This window comes from Manis pentadactyla, chromosome X (assembly GCF_030020395.1).
Source record: "Manis pentadactyla isolate mManPen7 chromosome X, mManPen7.hap1, whole genome shotgun sequence".
Lineage (NCBI taxonomy): Eukaryota > Metazoa > Chordata > Mammalia > Pholidota > Manidae > Manis > Manis pentadactyla.
In genome coordinates, this window is record NC_080038.1 from 104678533 (window position 1) to 104702933 (window position 24401).

Below are 24401 nucleotides of genomic sequence, written 5' to 3' on the forward strand. Positions count from 1 at the left end.
TGACCAGAGAAACACTATTCCATTTGTCAGTTTTGCCTAAGTAGCTATTTCCATTTATGAGAGTTTTTACACATTTAACAAAAAAGGGGGCATGTTAACATACAGGTAATCTTTAATTTACTGATGATATGTGTCCGAAACATTTATACGTAAATGATTTGGAATTTGGAATCCAAATTCCATAGAAACTAGGTTATATATGTGGTGGTTAGGTTTCTAGGCTGGTCCACAAAGGCTGATTTAGCCCACATGGAGCAGAGTTAATATTAAAGCTCTGGCGGGGGTCCTAGGTTCTGAGAGCAGAAGGAAAAGTACATTTTCTTCCCAATCTTTGGGTCCAAGGAAAACCAAAAGCAAAGATTTAAAAGTGGGGGGATCTAAACTGACTTTACACCCTCATCCTTGTTTCCACTCTTCTATCATCTCCCAGGGATCCATGGCTCTTGTGTGGCTCCAAGCTTTCCACTGTAACCGTCCATTGTTCAAAACTTCCTTCCAACTTCCTCATTTCTCCTTGTCTCAATCAAAATGAAACTTCCAAGTCTTCCTGAATATCTAGCTCATTCACCTGCATTGTGATATGAGTGATTAATTGCCCCTTACCCTCCAAAAGGTACATTTTTTATTGAAAGAAGACACTTCTGAACCTCAAATGAACTGCAATTACTGAAATTTTAGGGAAACTAATCAGATGAAGTGATGATCTTTTGGAAGGTTTGGGAAGTGGTGGATATTTGGGGACATGGGGAAGAAGGTGCTAGGCAGACAGCAGGGCCCTGTCTGAGAGGCAGCCCCTGTTCGCCAAAGGTCTACCCCTTCTCACAGTATCTTTCTTTCTGCCCTAACTCCACAGCACTTTCAAAAGATTTCAAGTTTTGTCCCAACAGTCCCCATGATGGTGGCAATGGGTGAGAGACATTCATGGGTGTGAGGAAAATGGAAGTTCCTATGGCCAGGATCCTCACCTGAACCTAAACTACTTGATGATGTGACTGGCCTACTGTTAGGCTACTGCTTCCATACCCATAGGCAATAAGTTATTACTGATTGAGTCACTATATAAAGAGCTCTGCCCAGGATTTGGCAGAGAGGGAGGTGATGGATTACGGACCTGCGGACTGCTAGATGCAGATGTGATTCTAGTGCTCGACTTATCACCAGGAGAATAAAGCTGGGTATGAACCCTTTTACCCCAATGTTCCATTGTCATTTCTTGGTCTCACCAAATCCATAGTGAACTTGCCCGGGGCTGGAACCCACTGGCAAGACAAAGGGTATTATGGGTCTTTCATAAATTGGGTCTATGTCATGAAGAGTCAATCTGAAAATTCACAAGAAGTTGGAAATATTCTGGAATAGGTGATGTTACTGGATGACATTGGCATAGGACATTAAATGAGAGATAAAGGAGATGTCTAGGAGCTCTTTGATTTAGGTCATGCTTTCTGAAATCTGTCAAGGGTGATCTTGAGGATTTTTGTGATTAGCACAGCCTATTAAGGCCATTGTGGTCAGCTAAGAAGCTGATTAAAGCACAGGTGCAAATTAAGTCACGATCAAATCAAATCCAGTTTGGGGCCAACTGGCATCAATCTGTTCCATTATACCCACAGCCCACAGAAGCTTGCCCTCTGTCAAGGGGGTCCAGATGAGTGAGTATAAATCACCTAAGCCACATCCATCCACAGTGCTAGGAAAGTGCTCCCAAGCACACAGCCAGTGATGGTGAGTCAGCTGCAGTGTCTCCTGCTGCAAACTCCAGTACATTCCTAGGAATGGATAGGTTCTTGTACAGTGCCTCCAATGCCTACACCACACTGCCAAAGGGAAAGCCCTACAAGAGACTGAGACTGATGGTTTTTCTGTGTGTTTCCTTCTCCACAAGAAGGAATGTTCCTGGAAATTGGAGGAATGTGTGTCCCAGCTGCTTATCTGCTTGTATTGGTCAATAGGAAAGAATAGGGCCAGGCCATAGGTGGCAGAGGGTGGTGCAGAAGGCTATAAGGGGAGCCACATGCTCAGTACAGAAGCCTTTCTAAAGCATGAATGTTATGACTCAGAGAGAGTATCTGATAGTCACATAAATGAAGACACACTGGATTTTCTTAGGAGAGAAATAGTCATGAAAAGCTGAGAAAGTCAACAGAGGCTAATGGAAAAATAGCAAGTATATGAATGCCTTTAGTAGCTGCTGCTAGAATTGTGATTATTCTGGACCATGCTAAAAAACACAAGGGAGCAGGAGTGTGTGGAGATGCCCTAATGTTTACCTTAAGATCTTGTGATTTCCAAGGGTAAGTGGAGGGAGTAATGGGTCTTAGGGCCTAAGTGTCCATGAAAGAGAGAATAAGAAAGCAAGATAAGGAAGATAATAAATACTAACAGGAGCCCAAGGAGGCAATGGGTTCCTCAGAGATAAATATGTGGGAAGAATTCTTGATAATTAGGCTGTTGTTGCTGCTTCAGAATCATACCACTCTAGGAGGGGAGGAGGGATAGTGGAAAGTCTCCTGAATTCAAGCCAGGCAGTCAAGGAGTAGTCTTATTTTGGTTGGCAATGCCAAGGGATTGGGCAGGACCTCCAGAGGAAATGATATAAGCATCCCTTCAGAGTCAGTCTTGCCAAAAGATCGTGGGAAAAGGGGGTCATCATAATATTGCTCATTTGCTTAGGTAGATGTGAGTCTCTAAAGACCTGGGGCAGCTTATTATGTGGCCCAGGTGCTGGGCAATGAAAGAAACAGGAGCACCTGCCTGATAACTGGATAACAAGGCCAGCCTTGTTAACATTCAAATGTGTTATCAGTACAGGAGGCAAGGGTCTCTTCTGCCAGGACGACTGACCTTCCCCAGTTGCAGATCACTCTGCAATAGGCCTCCCCACAAGGTTTTCGCACAACTCAGTGGAGCTTGGAAATTCACCAGCTCCATCACACTCTGCCAACAGTGTGTAGTCTGAGACTGGTACCCATGCCAAAGGGAGCCCCAGCTATTAAAAATCTGGCAAGCTCTTGTGCTCTGTTTTCCTGCTCGCCATTACCTTATGGCTTGTTTCTTACCAGCTGCCTTTCTGCTGTTCTTTGGAAGGCTGCGATCTCTACTGGTTGCCGGCCATGGCCCACTTGCCTGCAGGGCAGGGGAGACACAAAAATAGTAAAGAGAGCATGGCAAGCAGGACATAGGAAGACTCTAATTAAGTGTGAACTCCACTTACCCACTGGTGGGGACACAGGAAGTGGCTTTGTGAAGCCTTTTTTTCCAAGCAGCCAGAAGTTCTCTTCAGTGCCTTTGCCGTTATTATAGAAAATACAGGAAATCTTAAGCACGCTATATAACCAATTTTCCTAAAGAAGTCCTTCCAGTCAATAGGGTACAAGCATTACGTTTGGCTCAGAAATTGCCTCTGCTTTCCCCTTGTCACTACTCCCTGGAGTCTTCTTTCCTACACAGCTTCCTTGCCATATATACCTGAGGCTCAGGCAAGCTCCATAAGCTGCCACAGCAGCCAGATGAAAAGTGAACACCATTTCAAGCTGTCATCCAGATGTTTTGTCTACCCACCACCACGCAGCTCCATCTTTGAGAATGTGTGGCTGTTTGGCTTCATAGCAACCAAACATCTGGATGCTCAGTTGAAGATTTTCTTTGTCATTTTTGCCCTGATCTTTTAGCACTAGGCAACCCATTTTCTTTTGTATCTAGAGTACGTACATTGAGAGTCTGCCTCCCCCACAACACCCCGCCATCCAACAGCTCTCACAAAGCCGAAAAAGGAAATAGAAATGGAAGGCAGGCTGTGCAACTTTGTTTTCAAGCCCAGGGCATCATGGCTGCTTTGAGAGGTCTGCAGAGTTCTTTCCCTCCTGCCGAGGAATTCTTACAGGTAGAGAGAGACCTCAGGAACACCTCCATCTACTGCCCAGTTAGTTGCTTGTCAAGAGCCCTAAGTCTGAGAAGGGAAAGGGAGCATAAACTCAAGCTGGTCACCCCAGAGCCTGAGTGATGACCTCAGAGGAGACGAGTTTTCTGTGTTTGCTCTGCTCTCCCATCTTTCCTCTTCTCAATGTGTTTCTCTCTCATCCTTTTAATTCTCTTTGTCAGTCTTCTCATTTCCTCCAATCCATAAGAAAAAAAATGTGTTTACTAAGACTGAGAAAAGTAATGGGATGTGTTTCCAACCCATTAATCTCAAATATGGTCTCACCCTCGGCAGATCTCATTTGGAAGAGTTCTAAATTGTTTAACTTAGAAATTCCAATTAGGTTTGCCCCTTTAAATATCAAATCCACTGTTCTCTATTCTACATCACATATATTTATCCCTTAACAATAATGACAACCATAATAATAATTAGCACATTTAATTGAAGAATCGCAAAGCATTTTACAAGTATTTGGTTCAAGGCTCTGAACAAGTTCTCCATGACGCAAGTAAGAAGAGAATTACCACCACAGCAGCATAACCTCCATTAACTGACAACCAACTCACCCTAAACCTCAAATAGTTGGACTCTTTGGGGCCACTCTGTTTTCAGGAGAGGTGAACAACTTGAGACTTTACTCAAATCACTCATTCTTACATTTATTCCACCCTTGCTGTACCAGGGCTGGGAACACAGTGATAGCTCTGTCCTTAAGGAACTCATAATGTTATTAAATAAAAAACATTCTCAGGCCATGTCTTGGGCTCTAAACACAGGCCCAACTCTTCTGCCTCCTAAGCTCTTTCTTTTCCTCACAGAACCTAGTGCAGTGTGTTCTGCAGAACAGTCAAGTAAATAATCAGACTGTTCCATTTACTGGAATTCTCAACCCTTGAGCACTTAGAACACTCAAGGTATCATTGGACCTCATTTTGGTAAAACATACTCTTAAAGCTCAACCTGGGAATGAAGATTTAATAATATGGGTAACTGTTGAGCCACTGTGTGGTATATTTGAAACCAATATAGGATTGTATATCAATGATACTTTAATTTAAAAAAAGAGCTCAACCCTCAGCTGTATTTGACTGTTTGTCTGGAGATCTAGAGGCTACCAAGAAAACATGCCAATCCTCACAGGAGCTTTGTAGATGCCAGGATTGTCCAGATATTTGGGTGCATCCTGGGACACTTTGGGGTGCCAAAACCTATGGTTGAAAAAGATGATGGGAGTGTCATGGACTCAGGCAAGCTTCCAAATCAGAGCATGTAGGGGAGCTCCAGGGGCTCTCTGAGGTTCTGGAGCCCACCCAGGAGAATTCTTAGAATCCTAGCTGTGTTTACCCACCCTACTTCCAAAATTCTTCTGAAGGGAGAGTGAGAGGTAAAACAAGCATGCAACAACTAAAGCCTAAAGCAAACTCCTTGATTCAGTATCAATCCCTAGGCAGTCCCAGAGACCCTCCAAATAATTGCATCTTACTCTGGCCTGACACCTTTAAGACACTTTGGCATCTCCTGTCTTATTTAATTCTCACCAAAAGTCTGGAAAGTAGGTTCATTATTAACATCACTCTGCAAATAGGGACACTGAGGTTCATGGAGATTAAATGACTTGTCAATAAGCAGGCATAGCAGGGACTTATACCAACTCCCACTAGAGTCCAAATCTTATGTGTTTTTTTACTATGACTTTGCTGCTTTTTAAATTGAGATATGACTGACATACAACATTATGTTAGTTTCAGGTGTGCATTATATTGATTTCAGGTGTACACCATAGTTTGTATATATTGTGAAATTATCACCACAATAAATCTAGTTAACATCTTAGATGCCAAATTTTAAATGCTCTTCCTTCCACACTGTTATAGCTTTTCTCACATGCTGGAGCCAAGGGGCAGGTCTAGAGGCCAAAATGCAACTGTTGAGAATTTTAAAGCTTGTGATTAATGAGTTTTCCGATAATCACAGGTCAGAAGAGGCCTGTATGTGAATAAATGGAAGCACAGAGAAGATAAAGTTACTTGTCCAGTGTCACACATTGAGTCCTTGATGGGACAAGAATTACAGAGCAGACCTTGTGACCTTCATGACTGTGTCAGCACAACCTCATTGTTTCTTAACTCAATTACTGGTTTGTGTGCGTTTGTGTGTGTGTGTGTGTGCACATGCTTGCACATGTTCATGCATGTGTGTGTCTGTTAGGGGTTGAGTGTAGGGGTGGAAGAAGTTGGGGAAAAGGGAGAAATCACAAACAAAGCAAGACTACTGCTTAGAAGCCTGATACTCAAATGCTATTTAACCCTAGAATTCAGAGAGAAGGTCAGAAAGTCTTCACCTCTGGCAAAGACAACATAAACTGATTGAGAACAACCATTTGGGAAAGTCTTCTCAGAATGTAAATCTACCAAAGAGGCTCTGGTAAATACAACCAATGAACCTAGATATATACAAAGTCTCCGGCAAAGAGCTTCAAATTTGTCAGGAAATGGTAACTGAAACAGGACTCGTATAGAAGAGGTAATGAGGTGAGTTATCACCAGACCATTGGGAAAGAAATATTTTAAAAAGCAGAATTTACCAGTTAAGCACTGATGATTTGTTGGCAGTATAGTACAGGAGGGGGTTGAAATGGCAGAAGGACAGCTCCCCAGAGAGGCCGAGTCCTCCCCCAAGCTCATCTCTAAATGAATCCTCCCACAAGCTATCTCAGCTTCCTCATTGTGGTCCCTATCTTTGTACCACCCAGTTACTCACTGCTCTGTTTTCTTCGCTTATCCAGTCCAACGCACGTCTTTGATTCCACTAGGAGAAACAACTTAAAGTGTCATCACTACAATAAAGGAGATGGGATGGGGCAGGGGCAGGGGCCAGGGGGAGTTATTATTTTTACTGGATCCAATCTTTAAGCCCAAGAGAAGAGGCTCTGATGGAGGAATTTCAAACATCAGCCAGCTAGAACAGACGATGTCTTTAGCCATCATCTTTGACAGCACACCTGGCTAGCCATCAAATGTAGTCCTCCTGACCCATGTACTAGAGCGATTCTTGCTTTCCAGCAGGTGAAATGTTAAATCAGAATTTCTAAATTGTGCTGCTGATGTGGTCTTGTTGGGGATATACTGCATGCACCCAAGGAACAAGGAATCCCCTGTCTCCCAGTAATGCCCAGTACCTACCTCTGGTGGGGAGGTATACAGAGGCAGAAAAGATCTTCCCTCCTCTCCCTTCCTTTCTTTGGATCTTACTTCCTGTCCTCTTCCTTCTTCTCATTTCCCTTCCTTCCCCTAGGGCCCCCTCTCTTCTTCTTTCTCAGTATCTCCCTCTCAATCTCTTGTCCTCAGGAAGCCCCTGCCACCCCAATAACTAAGGTCTGAGCCTTAGGGGAAGCCTCTCTCTACCTCTTCCTCCAACTTGCTGGAGCATGTTCCCAGATTCCCTGAGACGGGGGACACTGTGATGCTGCAATGGGTCCTTTGGAGGGAGTCCTGTTTTTGTACTTGAAACACCCAAAGAAGAGACTGCTCCTGACTGGACTTTGAGGGGCACTAAAAACCATGGGGGTGAGGGCATATTTTTCCTTTTCAGTTTCAAAAGTGGCACCTCTTCAGATCCTCAGCTTTTAAACGAGGGAACCTATGCCCAGCAATACAGAGCGGAAAGTGCTTCAGGAAACCCAGCTGCCTTTGTCCTCCTCTGCTGAGAAATGACAAATGTATAGAGGGATCACAAAAGCCTTGGGTGATTTGATTCACTGTCCAAGGAACATTTCCACCCACGTCATCTCACTGATCTTTCCACAGAGGTGGGAAAGGAACCTCTGTCCGCTCATAAATGACTCATCCCACCTGCTGGATGATATTAAGGTTCTTTTAGAAGGGACAAACTAGAACTAACTGGAAAAAAACTGATCAACTAGAAGCAGGCCTTCTAACCTTTAACTTCTGAAATCCTTTTACATGTAAATTGCCACCATTTGGGGAAGGTATGCCAATGACAGAAACAAATTATGGACCACTCAGTGCCCAGGTTTTGCTCTGCCCAAGAATAATCACTGAGGAAATAATGTGCATGCACAATGGGATCATACAAAGGGTACTGATTGCCAAGTCAGGCTTCCTGGGTTTTGATCCTGCTATCAATTGACTGTGTGATCCTGACCAAATGACTTCACCATTCTGGACTTTGGTACTTCATCTGAAAATGAAGGAGTTAGATCGCTGGAATCTTTTACAACTGGGACAGCCAGGGGCTCTCGGGTCATCCAGGGGAAGATAAAAAGAATCCAGTAGAACTAGAACATATTTTTTTAAGAAAAAGGAAAAGTATTCTGACCCCAAATCCCAGATCAAGTGATAGTCCTAGCAGAAAGAAAAAGTGCTACAAATGTTTGTCCTTCATAGGAACTGACTTTATCCTTCCTGGTCCTTGCAGAAAGACATAAAGCCTCTCTGTAAACAAGGGTCAACGGTGTGGATGAAAAGTCAGAAAGGGTAGCTGCTGAGCAGGCAAATAGAGACCCAAACTCCTCCCCAGTACTGTAGCTTATTGAACAACGTCTGGCACTGCCGAAGAGGAAATAAAATGGAAGTTAGAAAGTGTAAATAATAATGCAGCTCATTGGAAAGCCAAATCCCAGGCAATTTTTTAGGAGAGAAGGATGCAATTTGTAGTCTAAAAAATGCAGAAGGTGTTTTAACAATCCTCCTGACTGCAGCTGTAGTTTGAAGAAAAGAAAACCAAGGCAAAAGGAAATAGTCGTTTGGGAACTGCAGATGGAGCTGGAAATTCTGCCCAAATTATGGCTGAGTCTCAGACACCCAGGTAAATTTCAGCAGACCATGACCTCTCCAGAAGCAGGTGGGTACGAGTGGTTTCATTCAAATAACAAAAGGACATTATACCCTGAGCTCTGTCCTTCCTTGAAGCTCCACTTCACGGCCCTCATTCAGAGCTTGAAGAATTGTCACTGTGCTGTGACTGACACGAATGTGATAAACTGTAAAAGAAAGAGAGGCATGACTTTGGAGCCTTTGGGATAAAACTAATGAGAAAATATTAATGTAATAAATACCCCCACTTCTAAATGAACTAGACCCTAAGCAAAGTCCCTGAGAGCGAGTTTTAGTTAGGGTTTCACGGGAGGATGGGGCGGGGAGTGATGGTCTTCCTCACCAGGCCCAAATAAGGTGAGAGCTGTAGCACCTATCAGCCTCCTAGACACCATCTCAGAGGAAAGCCCATGCTAGACAAAGGTATTAATTTAACTCAAGGGTTGAGGTGAAGAAACCAGTAATCACTATTGTGATCTCAACTGAAATGTGACCTCTTCTGAGAGAAGTTAGCCTTGAGGAGCCTCTCTCACAGGCTGCTGCCAGGGCTGAACTCCCAAGGTTTACATCTCCTACTTAAGAGGAAAAAAGGGTGTCTTTTCCATATACGTCCATAGTTCTATCTTTCAATATTGCTGTACTTAAAAAGAAACATCAGTTGGCCGACAGGCACATGAAAAGATGCTCCACATTGCTAATCATCAGAGAAATGCAAATTAAAACCACAATGAGCTATCACCTCACACCAGTAAGGATGGCCAACATCCTAAAGACAAACAACAAATGCTGGGAAGGATGTGGAGAAAGGTGAACCCTCCTACACTGCTGGTGGGAATGTAAATTAGTTCAACCATTGTGGAAAGCAGTACAGAGGTCCCTCAAAAAACTAGAAATAGAAATACCATATGACCCAGGAATTCCACTCCTAGGAATTTACCCTAAGAATGCAGCAGCCCAGATTCAAAAAGACACATGCACCCCTATGTTTATCATAGCACTATTTGCAATAGCCAAGATATGGAAGCAACCTAAGTGTCCATCAGTAGATGAATGGATAAAGAAGAGGTAGTACATATACACAAGGGAATACTATTCAGCCATAAAAAGAAAATAAATCCTACCATTTACAACAACATGGATGGAGCCAGAGGTTATTATGCTCAGTGAAACAAGCCAGGTGGAGAAAGATAAGTACCACATGACTTCCCTCATTTGTGGAGTATAAAAACAAAGCAAAACTGAAGAAACAAAATAGCAGCAGACTCATAGACTCCAAGAAATGACTAGTGGTTACCAAATGGGGAGGGGTTGGGGAGTGTGCATGGGGAGGGAGAGGGGGACTAAGGGACACTATGACTCACAATTACAATATACATAGATCTTCACAGAGAAGACAAGTAATGACTTTATAGCATTTTACTACACTGATAGACAGTGACTGCAGTAGGTGGGGTGAGGACTTAATATTGGTGAATGTTGAAACCACAGTGTTTGTTGTTCATGTGAAACCTTCATAAGATTGTATATCAATAATACTTTAATAAAAAACAAAACAAAACAAAATGAAACATCAGTGGGAAATGTCCCAAGACTGCTGTCAACATCCTTTGGAACCTGTACATTTATAGCTGCCCTATGGGTGAGTGCATCGAGCTGTGTACACACATGAACGTATTATTTTCCATCTAATGATCTTAACCTGGGATAAGAGCTCTACATAGGGAACTACAACTGAAAATTTTATTTAGAAACTAAGTGTAATTCTTTGGTGGAGAACAATCATTTATTAACTGAGGTAGGATTCTTGATCCTTCTGAAAACTGTCATTCTATGAAATAAGACCATGTTCAGGTTGAGTCTGAACAAGCCCCAGACTTATTCTCACACACAGTTGAGAAACTAATTCTTTTAGAAGCTAAGTACAATCTAAATAGGAAGCCATGGCTGAAAAGAATTGCAAGAAATTTCTGCTATGTGTACTCATAGTGACTTTCTTTCTCTTGACACCTCAGTACTGTTTGTATCTTCATCACAAACTCATGGTCACCCAAAACCTCTGTTGAGAAAGGGCTGTCCCATTCCTAAACATCACATGTTCACCTGGTGTGTCCCTAGCCAGCCCTATGTGTGCCATTCCACTAGCATGGCTTGTCAGGGAGCCTTTCACTAGTGGGGAGCACACAGCTGAAAAGCATGAGATAGCTCATTCCAGACACCGTCCAGTTGTGTGGCAAGGAGGACCCTCCAGGGCTGGGTCACTTGTCACTTCCATTCCAGAATCAGTAGGTTCAACTGGGCACAAAGGACATACTCATGAAATTGATTTTTTGATAGACCTGTGACGTGTCCTGGTCTCATGTCCACCATGAAGCCACCTCTTTACAGATTGTCTATCAGGTGTGGAGTTTAAGGCCACATTTTAGCAATAGTCATTAGCTTCTAGAAACATGTTAGTGCACACTAAAAGCTCCTTTCAGTGCACAGACCACATGTGTATGATTCTTTGTATCCCTCACAATGTCTTCCTTGTGCTTATGTAATCAGTGCTTAATAAACACCTGCTGTGCATGATTCACTCAATTTTCTTCTTCCTATCTGATCCCTGGACAAGGTGCTGCCTGATTCTGAAAATTCAATTTCTGCTCTCAGCTCTCTATTTCCAATGTGAAATGTGTAGAGTTTCCCTGGTGCAGACCAGAATATGACTTTGGTCTTCTGCAAGCTCCCATCAGCCCAGAGTACTGTGCCAACTCTGCATGGTGGTTCCATTATCAATTTCACTTCCTCTTGCATTGCACTTCAAGAGCAAAGTCATATGCATGCCGCAGTTCCTGGATGACTACTTCCATGGCTGCTGCTGTGTCTGTAGAGTTTGAAGACTTTCCCAGATGTCAGAAAATTTATTCCAACAACAGCTTCTAAGTTCTGTGCTGCCTCCTTAATCATGGTTGCACAGGCTAGATTGACTAAGACTGGACCCATTGTGCAAGCCTGTTTCTGCACATGAGTGATGAGGACTGGGGTCAGACAGGGCACCACCCACTGTGATATAGGCCACCATATCATCAGGGACTAGTTTGTGTATGTTGTTGAAGTCTGCAAATAGCTTTTCTTGCCTAGTAGCTGCCAGATCCAGGACTGCTAAAGGCTTACCTGTTTGTTTTTTTAAAGTAGAAAAATCCATGAAAACTGCATATAGAATCTATTGTTCTTTATGCTTTTCCCATACTAGCATGAACAAATCACTTTGTTCAACTATGATATAGGTAGGTCACCTTGTGATGCTGCCATTGCCTTAGTAGTGGCACTAAATAACCAAGAAAGAGGTGCCAGCAACAAAAAAAATGGCATAATGGTTTATACAGTTTTCTTCTCAAAGAAGGGGAGAATAAATGATATCTTTGATTCCATGCCTGTTTTGATAGAAATTAAGGGTTTTATATACAGACAAGTTGGAATTAATTATTTCAGAATTACAAGCTCCTCGGTTTGAGGGATTATTGCAACTAAATTCTAGGGGGCTAATTGATGAACCCAGAACTCTTGGGGTCCTAACTAGTTCAAAAAGAAGACTAAAGCAGCAAACAGCATCCAGGCTGGGAGGCAGCTGGCTCTGGGTTTATTTCCATAAACTAGTTGTAAACCTAAAAATGTCAGTCCCTTACCTATTTATTTTTTCAACATGATTACCCCCAAACCCACTAGGCTGGCCAATTTTTTCCTTTATCCAAAGGATTTTTTTTTTAGTTGTTTTGATCAAATCAACTGGCTGTTTCAGTGTCACTTAGCTAACAGCTTCATTCTAGAACAAAAAAGTTACGTGTTCAATCCAACATCACCCCCTACTGGTTTGCCATTAGAGACCAAGAGATATGTGTGTTAAATCTCTTTATCTTCTCAAATTATCTTTTATTTTCTTTTAAAACATTAAAACATCATGTACCCTGTTCTTTTTCCCTTCCCTTGAGGAACAATCACCTTCTCAACACCAGAAGGTGACCATCCCATCTATCCCTCTGTAGGTACTCATGTAACCCTGTTTATTGTATCTGAGAAGCTGTGTTCACAGTGTCTCCAAACAAACAGTATCTGGGCATAGTGAGGCTCACCACTCCAGCAACAACTGACCCTATAGAGTAGCAGGTGGTGTGATTGCAGTCAACAGGTATGCTTCTGATCCTAATTAGAGGAACACTGCCAGGGGAAGGAATGTAACTACACAAAAGAATAATGCTGACACCAAATAGCCCTGGGAATCTGAAGGATGTCTTATGAGTAATGAACTCTTTGCCCTACAAGAAAGCAAGTTTATAATGATGCAGACATGACTCCCTTCTGATTTATACCTCTATTCCAAGTAACAGCTACACCCAAATGTTTCTATCTGTCAACAGGGACAGATAAGCATTAAACCCAAACCAGAAGGGCCTGGGCAGGGACTCAGTATCCAAGCACAATTGTCACAAGGAAAAATGTGACTTCTTTGTTGTTCCTTAGGTTTGGAAGGAGGGATCTCATAGAGCTATCTGTCCCCCTCTGTCCCCCAGACTGTGTCTATTAAGAGAACTATTGTTAACACAGTCAGAACATGTGAAAAGAAGTAAAATTGACTTTCAATCATTTGTGTTAGGGACATGGAAGAACAGTAGCTATAGATAATCCAAGAATATTTTCTATTTGCCCTCAGAATGGCTTTTGTTGTTACATTTCACTATGCTGTGTTAGGTGTTCAGAGTGGACATTACTTGAAAAAATCTTCAGCAGCCATAGTGAAAACAGAGTTCAGGAGTGTCTAGATAGTGCTCCACCTTTACCTTTCTGGTCTCTGCTCTATTTCTATCTGAAAAAAATGTTCAGCATTATCTTTTTGCTATTTCCTGAGTTAGACAAAGTAACTGTTTTTGCTTTAAAAAAGTTTTTTCTGAAGCTTAATTTTTAAGAATCAAAATACATAAGAGCTACAAAACATATGGTTCTCTTTTTAATTCATTTCTCACCCATTCAGAAGCATTCATTGAGCACTGAGCTAAGTTCCAAGAGGAATAAGAAAACATGGTCTCAGTTCTCCAGCAGTTTATGGTCTAATTGAAGAGACTACCAAACAGGAAGCAATTAAGCAACAACTCAAGACAATGGACGGTTGAGTTGAGATAAATGCTACAGGCAGAAATACTATAATAGTTTAGAAAATGGAGGAGGGGTTGCTTATTAGGACCTGGTTCAGTCAAGAAGGATCCCATGGAGAAGGTAAGATTTCATTTAGATCTTGATAGGTGTGTAGGATTTGAATAGGAGAAAAGGGACACAAATCAAAGGTTTGTGGTTGGGATTGAGCATGGAATTGGAGGAAAGTCTTAGAGAAAGCAGTCTGCCTAGTATAGGTGGCTAAGGAGAAACTGGAGATAAGGTTGGATATTGGGTTGTACAAGATGGAGGACCTTGAACCACTAGAGAATTTTGACCAGCAAACTACATGATGAAAATAAATATTCTTTTCATTTTCTCAAGCCAGTGTATAGAATGCACTGAAAGGGGAGAAAGTAAAACCGGTTAGGTGACTGTTTCCCTCATCTAAGCACAAAGTTGTGTGGTCTAGAAAGGAGGTGATGATCTGGAGGGGGAGCACACAAAGGGGAGATAAAAGAGCAACATCATACCCTAAGAATGCAGCAGCCCAGTTTGAAAAAGACATATGCACCCCTATGTTTATCACAGTACTATTTACAATAACCAAGAAATGGAAGCAACCTAAGTGTCCATCAGTAGATGAATGGATAAAGAAGATGTGGTACATATACACAATGGAACATTATTCAGCCATAAGAAGAAAACAAATCCTACCATTTGCAACAACATGGATGGAGCTAGAGGGTATTATGCTCAGTGAAATAAGCCAGGCAGAGAAAGACAAACATCAAATGATTTCACTCATATGTGGAGTATAAGAACAAAGAAAAACTGAAGGAACAAAACAGCAGCAGAAGCACAGAACCCAAGAATGGACTAACAGTTACCAAAGGGAAAGGGACTGGGGAGGATGGATGGGAAGGGAGGGACAAGGGAGAAAAGGGGCAGTACGATTAGCAGACATAATGTAGGAGGTGGGGGGCACAGGGAGGGCAGTAGAACACAGAGAAGACAAGTAGTGATTCTATAGCATCTTACTACGCTGATGGACAGTGACCATAATGAGGCATGTGGGGGGGACTTGATAATGGGGGGAGTCTAGTAACCATAATGTCACTCATGTAATTGTAGATTAATGATACCAAAATAAATAAATAAAAATGAAAAAATAAAAAGAGCGACATCATGAAAAGAGAACCAATAGACTTGTTGGCTGTCTGATTGACAACCATGAGGAAATTGGCATGGGTTTATGAACTGATGCTGGTTTGCAGGAAAAGATGACTTGAAGTTTTAGATAAGTTGAGTTTGAAGTAATGGTGAAGCATACAAGAACAGATATGCTTAGAGAGGTTGGAAATACAAAACTGAAGCACACATAGAGATTGGGGCTTTTCTTTAAAAAGAACACCAGCTGTGTGCTAATTATTTGGGATACAATCATGAGTAAGATATGGTTCCTGCCATCAAGGAGCTTAGAGTCTAATGAAAGGACAGTAAAGCAAACACAGGTTATGCTGATGTCTATGAGAAGGCTGGATAGAAAGAAACAAGAGTAGCAGCAAGAAAATTGTTAGTGCAATAATCCAAGCAAGAGATGCTGGTGGCCTAGATTCAAGGAGAGCCAAGAAGAGACAAGAGAGATTCAAGAAGTCTTTAAAATGTAAATTATTCAAGACTTAGTAACTGGTTGAATGGTGAAGGTCAGGATGAGGGAAGATTCAAGGAGGATGACCCCCCAAGATTAAGTGGAATAACTAGGCGAGTGATGGTACCAACTAAAGTAGAAAAAAATAAAAAGGAGGAGGAGGAAGTTTATGTGTGGGAAGAAAATAATTCTGTTTTGGATGTGTTGAGTCTGAGGTCCATGTGGAACATTCAGGTGGACATGTCAGCAGCAAGTATGATATACAAGGCTGAAGCTTAAGGAAGAAGATATGCGCTGACATTGTGGAGTTGGAAGTCATCAACATACAAGTGGTAGTTAAACCATAGACATGAATGAGATCACCCAGAAGAGTATATCAAGGGAGAAAAACAGTGGATGAAGACAGAACCCTGGGGAATATCAGATTCAGGGACAGATAGAGACAGAAGAGATTGTCAGACAGTGGTAGACAATGAAAGCCAGGTTGGAGTGGGTTGAGAAATGAATTCGAGGTCAGAATGTGCAGACAGCATCAAGACCACAACTCAAAGCTTTGCAGAAAATGTTGGAGCATCCACAGCTGTAGAATAGGAATTCCTAACTGAGCCAGTAAATGAAATGGAAAAGAAGCATTCAGAGAGTGAGGAGCATGTCATAGAAACTAACTGAGGGAGGACTGTCAAGAATATCAAATGTTGCAGAGAGAAGGGCAAATGAGGACTGGGAAAAGTGTTGAGGGCTGAAGCCAGATTGCAAAGGGGTTGAAGAGGGAGTGGGCAGTGAAGAAATGGCACAGTCAGCATCAATCATTCTTCTAACAAATGTGGTAGGAAAGGGATGAAAAGGAAAGAAAAAGAGCCTAGAAAAGCAAAGCAAGGATAAAGAGGAGGGGAGAGGAGAGGGAAGCAAGAGGGGCTAGTAGGTGAGATATTTGTAACATCAAGTGAGATACCTCTCAAGATACCTGTGAATGTGTGAAGATAGATGGGAAAGCCACAAAGAAGGGGAGATCCTGAAGAGATTCAAGCAAGTGGGGAGTAGTGTAGGGAAAAAATACTTCAGGAGTTGAGATTTCAACTAATTAAACTACCCTAATTACAACATATTCATGTTGATCTTGTATCATAGTCAAACGTAGAAATGTTGGCTTTAAAAAGAAAGGTAGACTGAAAGAGCTTAGTACCTAGCATAAGGTCTGCTGCCTACTGGAGGAGTGCAGGTGGTAGGAACAGAGTAAACTTGGGTAGGCATAGAAGAAATATGCACCCTGGACACTTGGCTATCCAGCCAACAGTAATCAGACAACTGCTACTCTCTCCCTACTTTTCTAGTCTTTCCTTGAGACCCATGGGAATGTCTTCTCTTACTTCAGCTGGTTGCTGTTACCTAAGAGCAGGCCTATTCGTACCCTGACTGGCACCTCTGGCATGTGCCACATCTTGAAGGTACCCACGGAGCTCAGGATATCTAGGGACATGTTTGCAATCTCAGCTGCATGCGTACTGCCATTCCTCTTTGGGACGCCTGAGGCCACCATGTGAGCACCACCAATGGTCTCTACCTGGGAATCAAGGGAAATAGAATTAACAGGTACATAACTTATTTGCATGTGTGTGTGTGCATGTGCATGTTTCCACAGAGCCTAAGAGATATGATGGCAGCCAGCTCTTCTTCTTGTAAAGTGAGGAAGACAAAGAGAGGCTGTGGGTGATTCACAGGCCTGGCTGCACATAAGAATCACTTAAGGAGCTTTGTTTTTTAAAAATTCTGATGTCTAGGTTCCACATTCATAGATTCTTTAATAAATGCAACTGCTTCACAGGTAGTATAGAACTATCAGCCTCCAAGTAATTCCTGGGGGGAAGGGAGAGGGGAGATTTCTGGGACAGATGCCCACGCAGGAGCACCCTGGGTAACTGCGTATGATGCTGCCTGCAAGCATTTCTTTTACTTTTCTTTAACTTAGTGTATTCTTTCCTAGGTGTGTGTGTGTGTGTGTGTTTACTGAAGTATAGTTCATATACAATCTTATATTGTTTTCAGGTATACAACATAGTGATTTGACAATTATATACATTATTAGATGCTGACTCGAACTAGTATAGTTACTGTCAACAAAGAAAGATGTTACAGAATTATTGACTATATTCTGTATGCTGCACTTTCATCCCCATGACTAATTTATATTGTGATTGAGATTTTTGTGCCCCTTTATCCCCTTCACCTATTCCACCCATCCCAACCCCTCCTCCATGGTAAGCACTAGTCACTTCTCAGTGCCTATGAGTCTACTGCTGTTTTGTTCGTTTTGTTTTTTATATTCCACATATAAGTGAAATCATATGGTATTTGTCTTTTTGTGCCTGGCTTATTTCACTGAGCATGATACCCTGTAGGTCCATCCATGTTGTTGCAAATAGCAAGAATTTCTTTAGCTGATTTCAGGTAAATGAGCTAGGGCAGCCTCGAGGCCAGAAAGGAAGGAGGTGGAAGAGTTCATTCCTCCTGCTTTTTTCACCTTTTTGCTAATATGGTGGAGTTAGTTTTGCGGTTCACTGGATATGAGAACTAGGTCTTTTACTGCCATACCTCCTCCTTTCCTGGGGCCGCCTCTCCGAAGGGCAGCAGTACTAGCCCTAAACTGCTTTGCAGGGACCACTTAGAGCTGGATACCTGTTCAAATAAAGGTAAATCTTTGCTCCTCGTCTTTCTCCACAGAAGTGTGCTCGCTCTTTTAGGTGACTAGGAAATTGAAGCTTTTTAAGCATATCCAAATGGTAAGTAAGCTGAAAGGACTTCTAGGATATGTGCCGGTCAGACTCTGCTAGTACATGTTTGGGTCCAGCTCAGATCCATGTTCGCCTAGAGAACTGCACTCACAGAATGCAACAGTTAAAAGTGTGAAACTCTGACGTCATACTGCCTTGGTTAGAATCCCAGATGCACCATTTACAAATTGTGTGGCCTTGGCAAGTCACTTCACCTCTCTGTGCTTCAGTATCCTTATCTGTACTGATAGGTCTTGAAATGAGCCATAGGACTGTGGCTACAACTCAGCTCCAGAGAAAATTTAGTCATCAGAATAGACCCCTCCTCATGACTTTCTATATAGCCAGTAACAACAATCCTTGGCACCTACGGGACTCTGTACCTCAGCATGCTTCCCTCTGGGGCTTGCCTTACCTATTGCAATTTGAGAAAAGGAGGCCTGCCCTCCAATAAGCCTGTGTGCCTGTACAGAGGAAGGCGATGTGATACGGGAGGGAGAAACTCACTGGCTGGCCATTATCAGAGACTGTGGGCTGACCCTTGAGCTCCAATGAGTCAGTCACTCAGGAGTCCTCAAGGATATGGATGAGGAGACGAGCAGGGCAGTGAGCATGAGCGCTGCCTGGCCTTGGTCTGAGACAGCTATGGAGAACTGTGGGCTGCATAAGGATGCAGAAAGAGAAGGGAGGTATAGAAAAGGGTCTGGTTGAGATGGGGTGATGGCCGGAGAGCTGAAACTAAGAACAAGTCAGCAGCCCCATAATTCCTCAGCAGCCTTTTCACTCCTATTTCAGATTACCCAGTACCAGGGGAGGTGATTCCAATTTTACAGGTAAAGAAAATGAAAAAAACAAATGGGTTTGGTGACTCACAGCTGGCTCAATTTTTATTTCCTTTGCACTGTGTTGTTTTTAATAAACAAGACTGAAAAATTAGATTCCATTTTTGGATTCATGTAGCCCTGCTCTGTCCTGCAAACAGCCCAGTAATTCACTACTGCAGCCATGAAGTACCAAAATACCTAATGGCCTCATTCCTAAGACCCCCACCAATTGTCCAAACAATATCAGCTGGATTGATTAAACTAGTGGCTGTATTACTGGCCATGCTGAATCATCTTCGATTTTAGTTTCAACTGAATTAGCTATTGGTGATTTGTTTTTCTCTTCAGGCTGCTTGAGTTCAACAACTTAGGACAGGGAGTCTGATTCCATGGATTTTTTTCTCCACTGTGGTTTCCATGTGTGCTTCTTGATTAGTTTGCAGCTCCTGCTGATTGACAGGTATGATGTCTATTTTTGAGCCCTATTTAGGTGGCTTTAGCCTAGCCCTGAGGCTCTCTACCTGACCTGAAAGGGCCCTGTCTCATCTGAGATAAACACACTGCCCTGTGTGTGATTTGAGAGTTGGAACATTTCAGACTACTATGAAGGACCCAATGAATGGAGCTACTCATTCTCCAGTTCAACCTTGGTTCCTGCGACAGAGGAGCTGTCTAAAGTATGGGATGCCTGGGGCATCTTTCTCCATCAATAAGACAAGTTTCCATGTTTGCAGACAACATGGAAATGTCCCTGCACAGCTATGATATTTTTAGTCATTTTCTCCACAGAGACGAGACAACACATAAAACCAAGGGTAAGGAAGCAAGGTAAGGAAGCATGGCACCAAAATGACTGAATGTAGTCATTTGTTCACTACTCATCTTCTGTAACCTTTCATAGGAAGAGTGGAAATTGACAGGCTTAGAGGGGTGGGGGAAAGGCGGGAGCCGAAGTTGCAATTTCACAATTAATCATTTCCCCTGACCTCAGATCAATAGGTGGCTCTTGGTTACCCTGTAGCAATCCCAAAGAGCCTCAAGTCTAATAGCTCTTTGACATGTGAAATGTCAGAGTTCCTCCTGTACAGAAAGGGTACCTAAAGGAGGAAACTAAATTTTAACAGCATGTATTAAATCTGCACAAACTTCACTCAGAGGAACTCTGTACAGACACCAACTATGGGCAAAACACCAATACTTCTGTAACCCCTCAGTGCCTAGTGAGATGCTGCCTACACTTTGAGTACTTAGCCACTGAAGTGCAATATCCCTTTTGACTCCAACCTCTTCTTAGTCCCAGTTCTAGAAAATGGCTCAAAAGAAATCGATCAGCAATCTCTTCCTGAGTCAAGATTGCTATTTTATAAAGGGTGAAATTGTAGCATTGTATCTGGCTTTCATTTCCAATGGGTTACCCATGGAAGTGGTGCACTATTTAAAATTTAATTCCTAAACAACAGCATTCAATACAATTGCATCCTCCGATTTTTGAACATATTTCTCTAAGTAACTTACCCTGTAGACATCATGGCTGCCAACAATGGCATCAAAGAGTGTTTACAGGTCATTGAGAGAATCTACCCCTCCCAATGGGCTCACTCATGGCTGAGATGGTGGTGAGGCACACAGTGTCACTGAAATGCAAGGTGACCAAGTCATAGCCCTCAGGTTCAATTGTGCGACGCCTTTTGAAGGATTCAGCAACTGATCTGAAAAGCAGACACAGCTGTTCCTCAGGGGGCAAAAGCTCTCTTCCATGCTACGCACACATATGCAAGAACACAATTTCTCTGAACATCACTGACACAGGAACGATGAGGAAGAAAATGTCACCTGGATGAAAACACTAATTATTTCATTTATTCTACAAATATATATTAAATGCTTACGATGTGCCAGGTGCTGGAATACAGCATTGAACAGACAGCCCTGGTTGATGCCTTTGTGGAGTTTTTTTCAGCTCTCTGTCCTCCTTCCTTAGCCATCCCCCTACTCGAGGACCATTCCAATGTGGTTACCTTTGCATGAGACTAGTTTCCCCAAGTATCTCCTACAAGATCATGTTACAACATGAAAAGATGCCTTGGAAAACTTGGAAACTGTAGCAACAGATAAGGCTTTCAACTAAGGGAGGAAATACCTAGAAAAACAACTCTGCTGCTTTTCTCTGGGAACTCAAAGAACTGCCTCCTTTTAATTGGTCAAATTCTAGATAAAGTCATGAAGTGACACATGGAAAAACCGAGGCAACAAAACTTAAATGACCAGCATGAGCCACACGTAGTGGAAAATTAGGAAGTGTGCTCCACTCCCTTGGTTTCCAATTCTACTTTGATTTTAAAGGTGTGACTCAAACCAACTGGAAGTAGAGAGGTGCAGGACAAGGGGAAGGAGCAGTTAGGTGATGGGCAGTTTTTGTCTATTTTTAATAGAACACACTGTGACAAGGATTCACACTCCTCAGGTGTTCACACATATGGTGGTAGCATCTGTGTTAGAAGCTTTTCCATTTTCTGTTTTTCAATTTCCAGCTCTTCAGTCCACTCCCAGATCAAATCTTCCAAGTTTCTAGAATATTGCTCCCACACCCGAAGCATAGAATCAATGATATTGGTCTTCTTCCCTTTATTGAAAATTTTAAACTGGAAGTAAAATAGAAAGAGGAGCCAGGGGATTCTTACTCCCCAAACTCAGAGGTGATGGAGCAGAACCCCTGATCACAAATCCCTTCCTCTAAAATGCCAGGGCATTTTAGGTGAACCCAGGTATAAATAGGAAAAGTCATCGCTCACCCCTGTTGTCACCCTGGCCCCGTCACAGGGCCCTTTTTCTCTGAGTAGGTTTTCCCCTACCCTTCTTGTTCTTTCAAGTCTAAGCAAAGGTGCTCCTGGCAGGATCCTTCAGTGCTGAGGTGCTCTCACATGAATAGTAGCCACTTCAAAGGCAAAGGATTTGGTCTTGAGCCCAGGGCAGCTGTGAGTAGGATAAGGAGAAAGAAGGCAGGGAGTGCTGTTTTACCCTTCTCGATCATCAACCTACTAAATCATCCTCGTCCTCTAATGCTACTAAGGTCCAAAAAGTGTTGTCAGTTCTTGGACAGTGTGAGGTTCTCTGACTTCTTAAAAATGACCCAAGATCTACCCCTATTTCTTGCCATGGAGTCCAGGAATAATGAAGTCCCCTAGCACATGTCCTTCTTATCAGCCAGGGTCAAGGAGAAATTCAACTGGTCCTGCCCCCATCCTGTGCCCTGTTCCTTTAGAGGTGGCTACATGCCACAGATTTTCAATATGCACTCCTGAGACCCTGTCCATCTACAGAGCCAGGGAGCTTGGCATAACCTTGGGACCATGAGGGGATAGCTCCTCCTTGCTGCTGTATTCAGCATGCACAGGGCTGTGTTCTCAGCAATAAAAGACTGGTTTGCTGAGCAGACATCTAGGAATCTGTCCCAATGAACCCTTTTCTACAGCTGGGCCACACAGGCTTCACCGGGTACTCAATGCCCCAAGGTCAACACTAGGAGTTTCCTGCTAAGTCTGGTCCACATCGACATGTCCACCAAGTTCCTTCAGGTAATCTCAGGAGCCACTTCAGATGCTTTGAGCTCCCAATATTGCCTAGCCCTGAAAGCCTCCCTCTCCTGCTCTTCTCATTTAAGTGTTATTAGCAGTAGGAAGCTGGAAGGCTACCCTTGTCTTTCAGACAGTCCAAACTTGCACTGAAGCATGTCAATAAGGGCAGCCCCAGCAATGTCTTGTTTAGAGGCCATATGACGTGAACTCCTTCTATCTATCACCAGCTTCTCTGCTGCCTTCTGAAATAACATCTCCAGCATCAACAACAGGGCAAATGCTTTTTCCCCTGCCTCATAGTAAGTTTTTAGAAATTTAACCTTCATGGTCCTTTGCCTTTTCATACTACCGAACACCTGTATGAGTGTCCTCAAGAAACCTAGCCGGGCTAATGGAGGCATTGTTAGCTGGGGACACGGATGACCTCATATGCAGGGCCCCTCAGGCTTTCAACCCAACTCTTTCTTTTTTCCGCCTCAGATACCTGCCACTCACAAAGCATCTCAGGGCTGTACTCCAGCCAGGCTCAAAAGCTCTCCGCCAGAGCTGACACAGCACTCACAGAGAGCGCCCTCAGTTTCGGTATCCTGTAGTTTCAACGAAGCTCTGAACTGCATGCTCCGGCCTAGGACCCACACCTAACTTCCTCAGCAGGGCTCTCTCTGTCCTTTCCTCATTTCTCCTGTTCAGTCCCCAGTTCTAGAGAAAGAATTGGCCTCTTTAGAAATTCAACACTTGAGGAGAGACATTATCACTTTTCGTGCTCTCCATTGCCTCAAGTAGTTCCCTAGGAACCTAAGGAATCCCCTGCTTTTGTACTCCACATTTGTACTTTCTTCCATCTTGGACACCCTCTCAAACACCCCATATTTTTCCAGGCCCTCCAAAAACAACCTGGCGTCACTTAAATCGTATACTTGTCACAGTTCTCTGGGGTCTCCAAAGCAAACACCACTCTGTGAGGACCCTTGTTGATTCCATGATGCCTGTCTTCTAACGGTCTCAATGCCATTGCCTTGCAAATGCCCAGGGGTTCAATTCTACCTTTGAAAGGTTGGTTAGGTCAGACTGTAGATGGTCTGGAACAGAGGTTCAGATTCAGAAGAGCACCTGAACCAGCCTTTGTACACCTGGGATGCACCAGCATCAAAAAGCCTCCAAGTAGCCACTTCCATGCCTCTTCCCCAAGAGCGGTGCCTTCTTCTCTTGTGAGAAGTTCCTCTTACAATATGACAAGAAACCAAGGAGTCGGCTTGGGGTAGGCTAGCTTCTGAGCAGTGCTAAGATTCACAGAGTCCTTATCTGGTTAACTATTTCATCAAAAGTTGGTCTCTATTGTGCAGCCTCAGCCCAGCACTGCTTCATCAGCCAAAGACATTCTGGAGGGACATACTCAGGAGGAACCACTGGTCGGTACACAGGAGGAAGTTTCTTGAGTCTGTCTATCATTTCTGTACAGAAGCAAGAAGAGAAACTTTTATAAATCATGAAGAAAGCACCAAGATTTGGCAAAAAAATAATTGAGTTTCAGCCAAGAAAGGGGTTGGTCAGAAATAATCACAGAAAGGCCATCTCCTTTGCTTATTCTAGGTGGCCCGAATATAAATTGTATCTGAGCAAAGGATGCATCAGTCAAGTGAGGAGGTGGTAAGAAATTTATCAAGTGATCTATTAGTACCATTTAGGCATAGCTTTATGCTGC

General features: G+C 42.9%; 1 protein-coding gene across 1 annotated transcript in view; it reads right to left on the reverse strand.

Annotated features, from left to right (window-relative positions):
* Positions 1–3041: 3041 nt before the first annotated feature.
* GUCY2F (guanylate cyclase 2F, retinal) overlaps positions 3042–24401 on the reverse strand; it is a 79639-nt gene continuing 58279 nt past the window's right edge. Inside the window, 10 exon segments of the mRNA XM_036924931.2 lie at positions 3042–3126; positions 3211–3317; positions 8830–8924; positions 11725–11729; positions 12793–12886; positions 16919–17093; positions 20640–20711; positions 20713–20833; positions 21597–21770; positions 24006–24150. Of these exon segments, the coding sequence (XP_036780826.2) occupies positions 3042–3126; positions 3211–3317; positions 8830–8924; positions 11725–11729; positions 12793–12886; positions 16919–17093; positions 20640–20711; positions 20713–20833; positions 21597–21770; positions 24006–24150 (1073 nt within the window).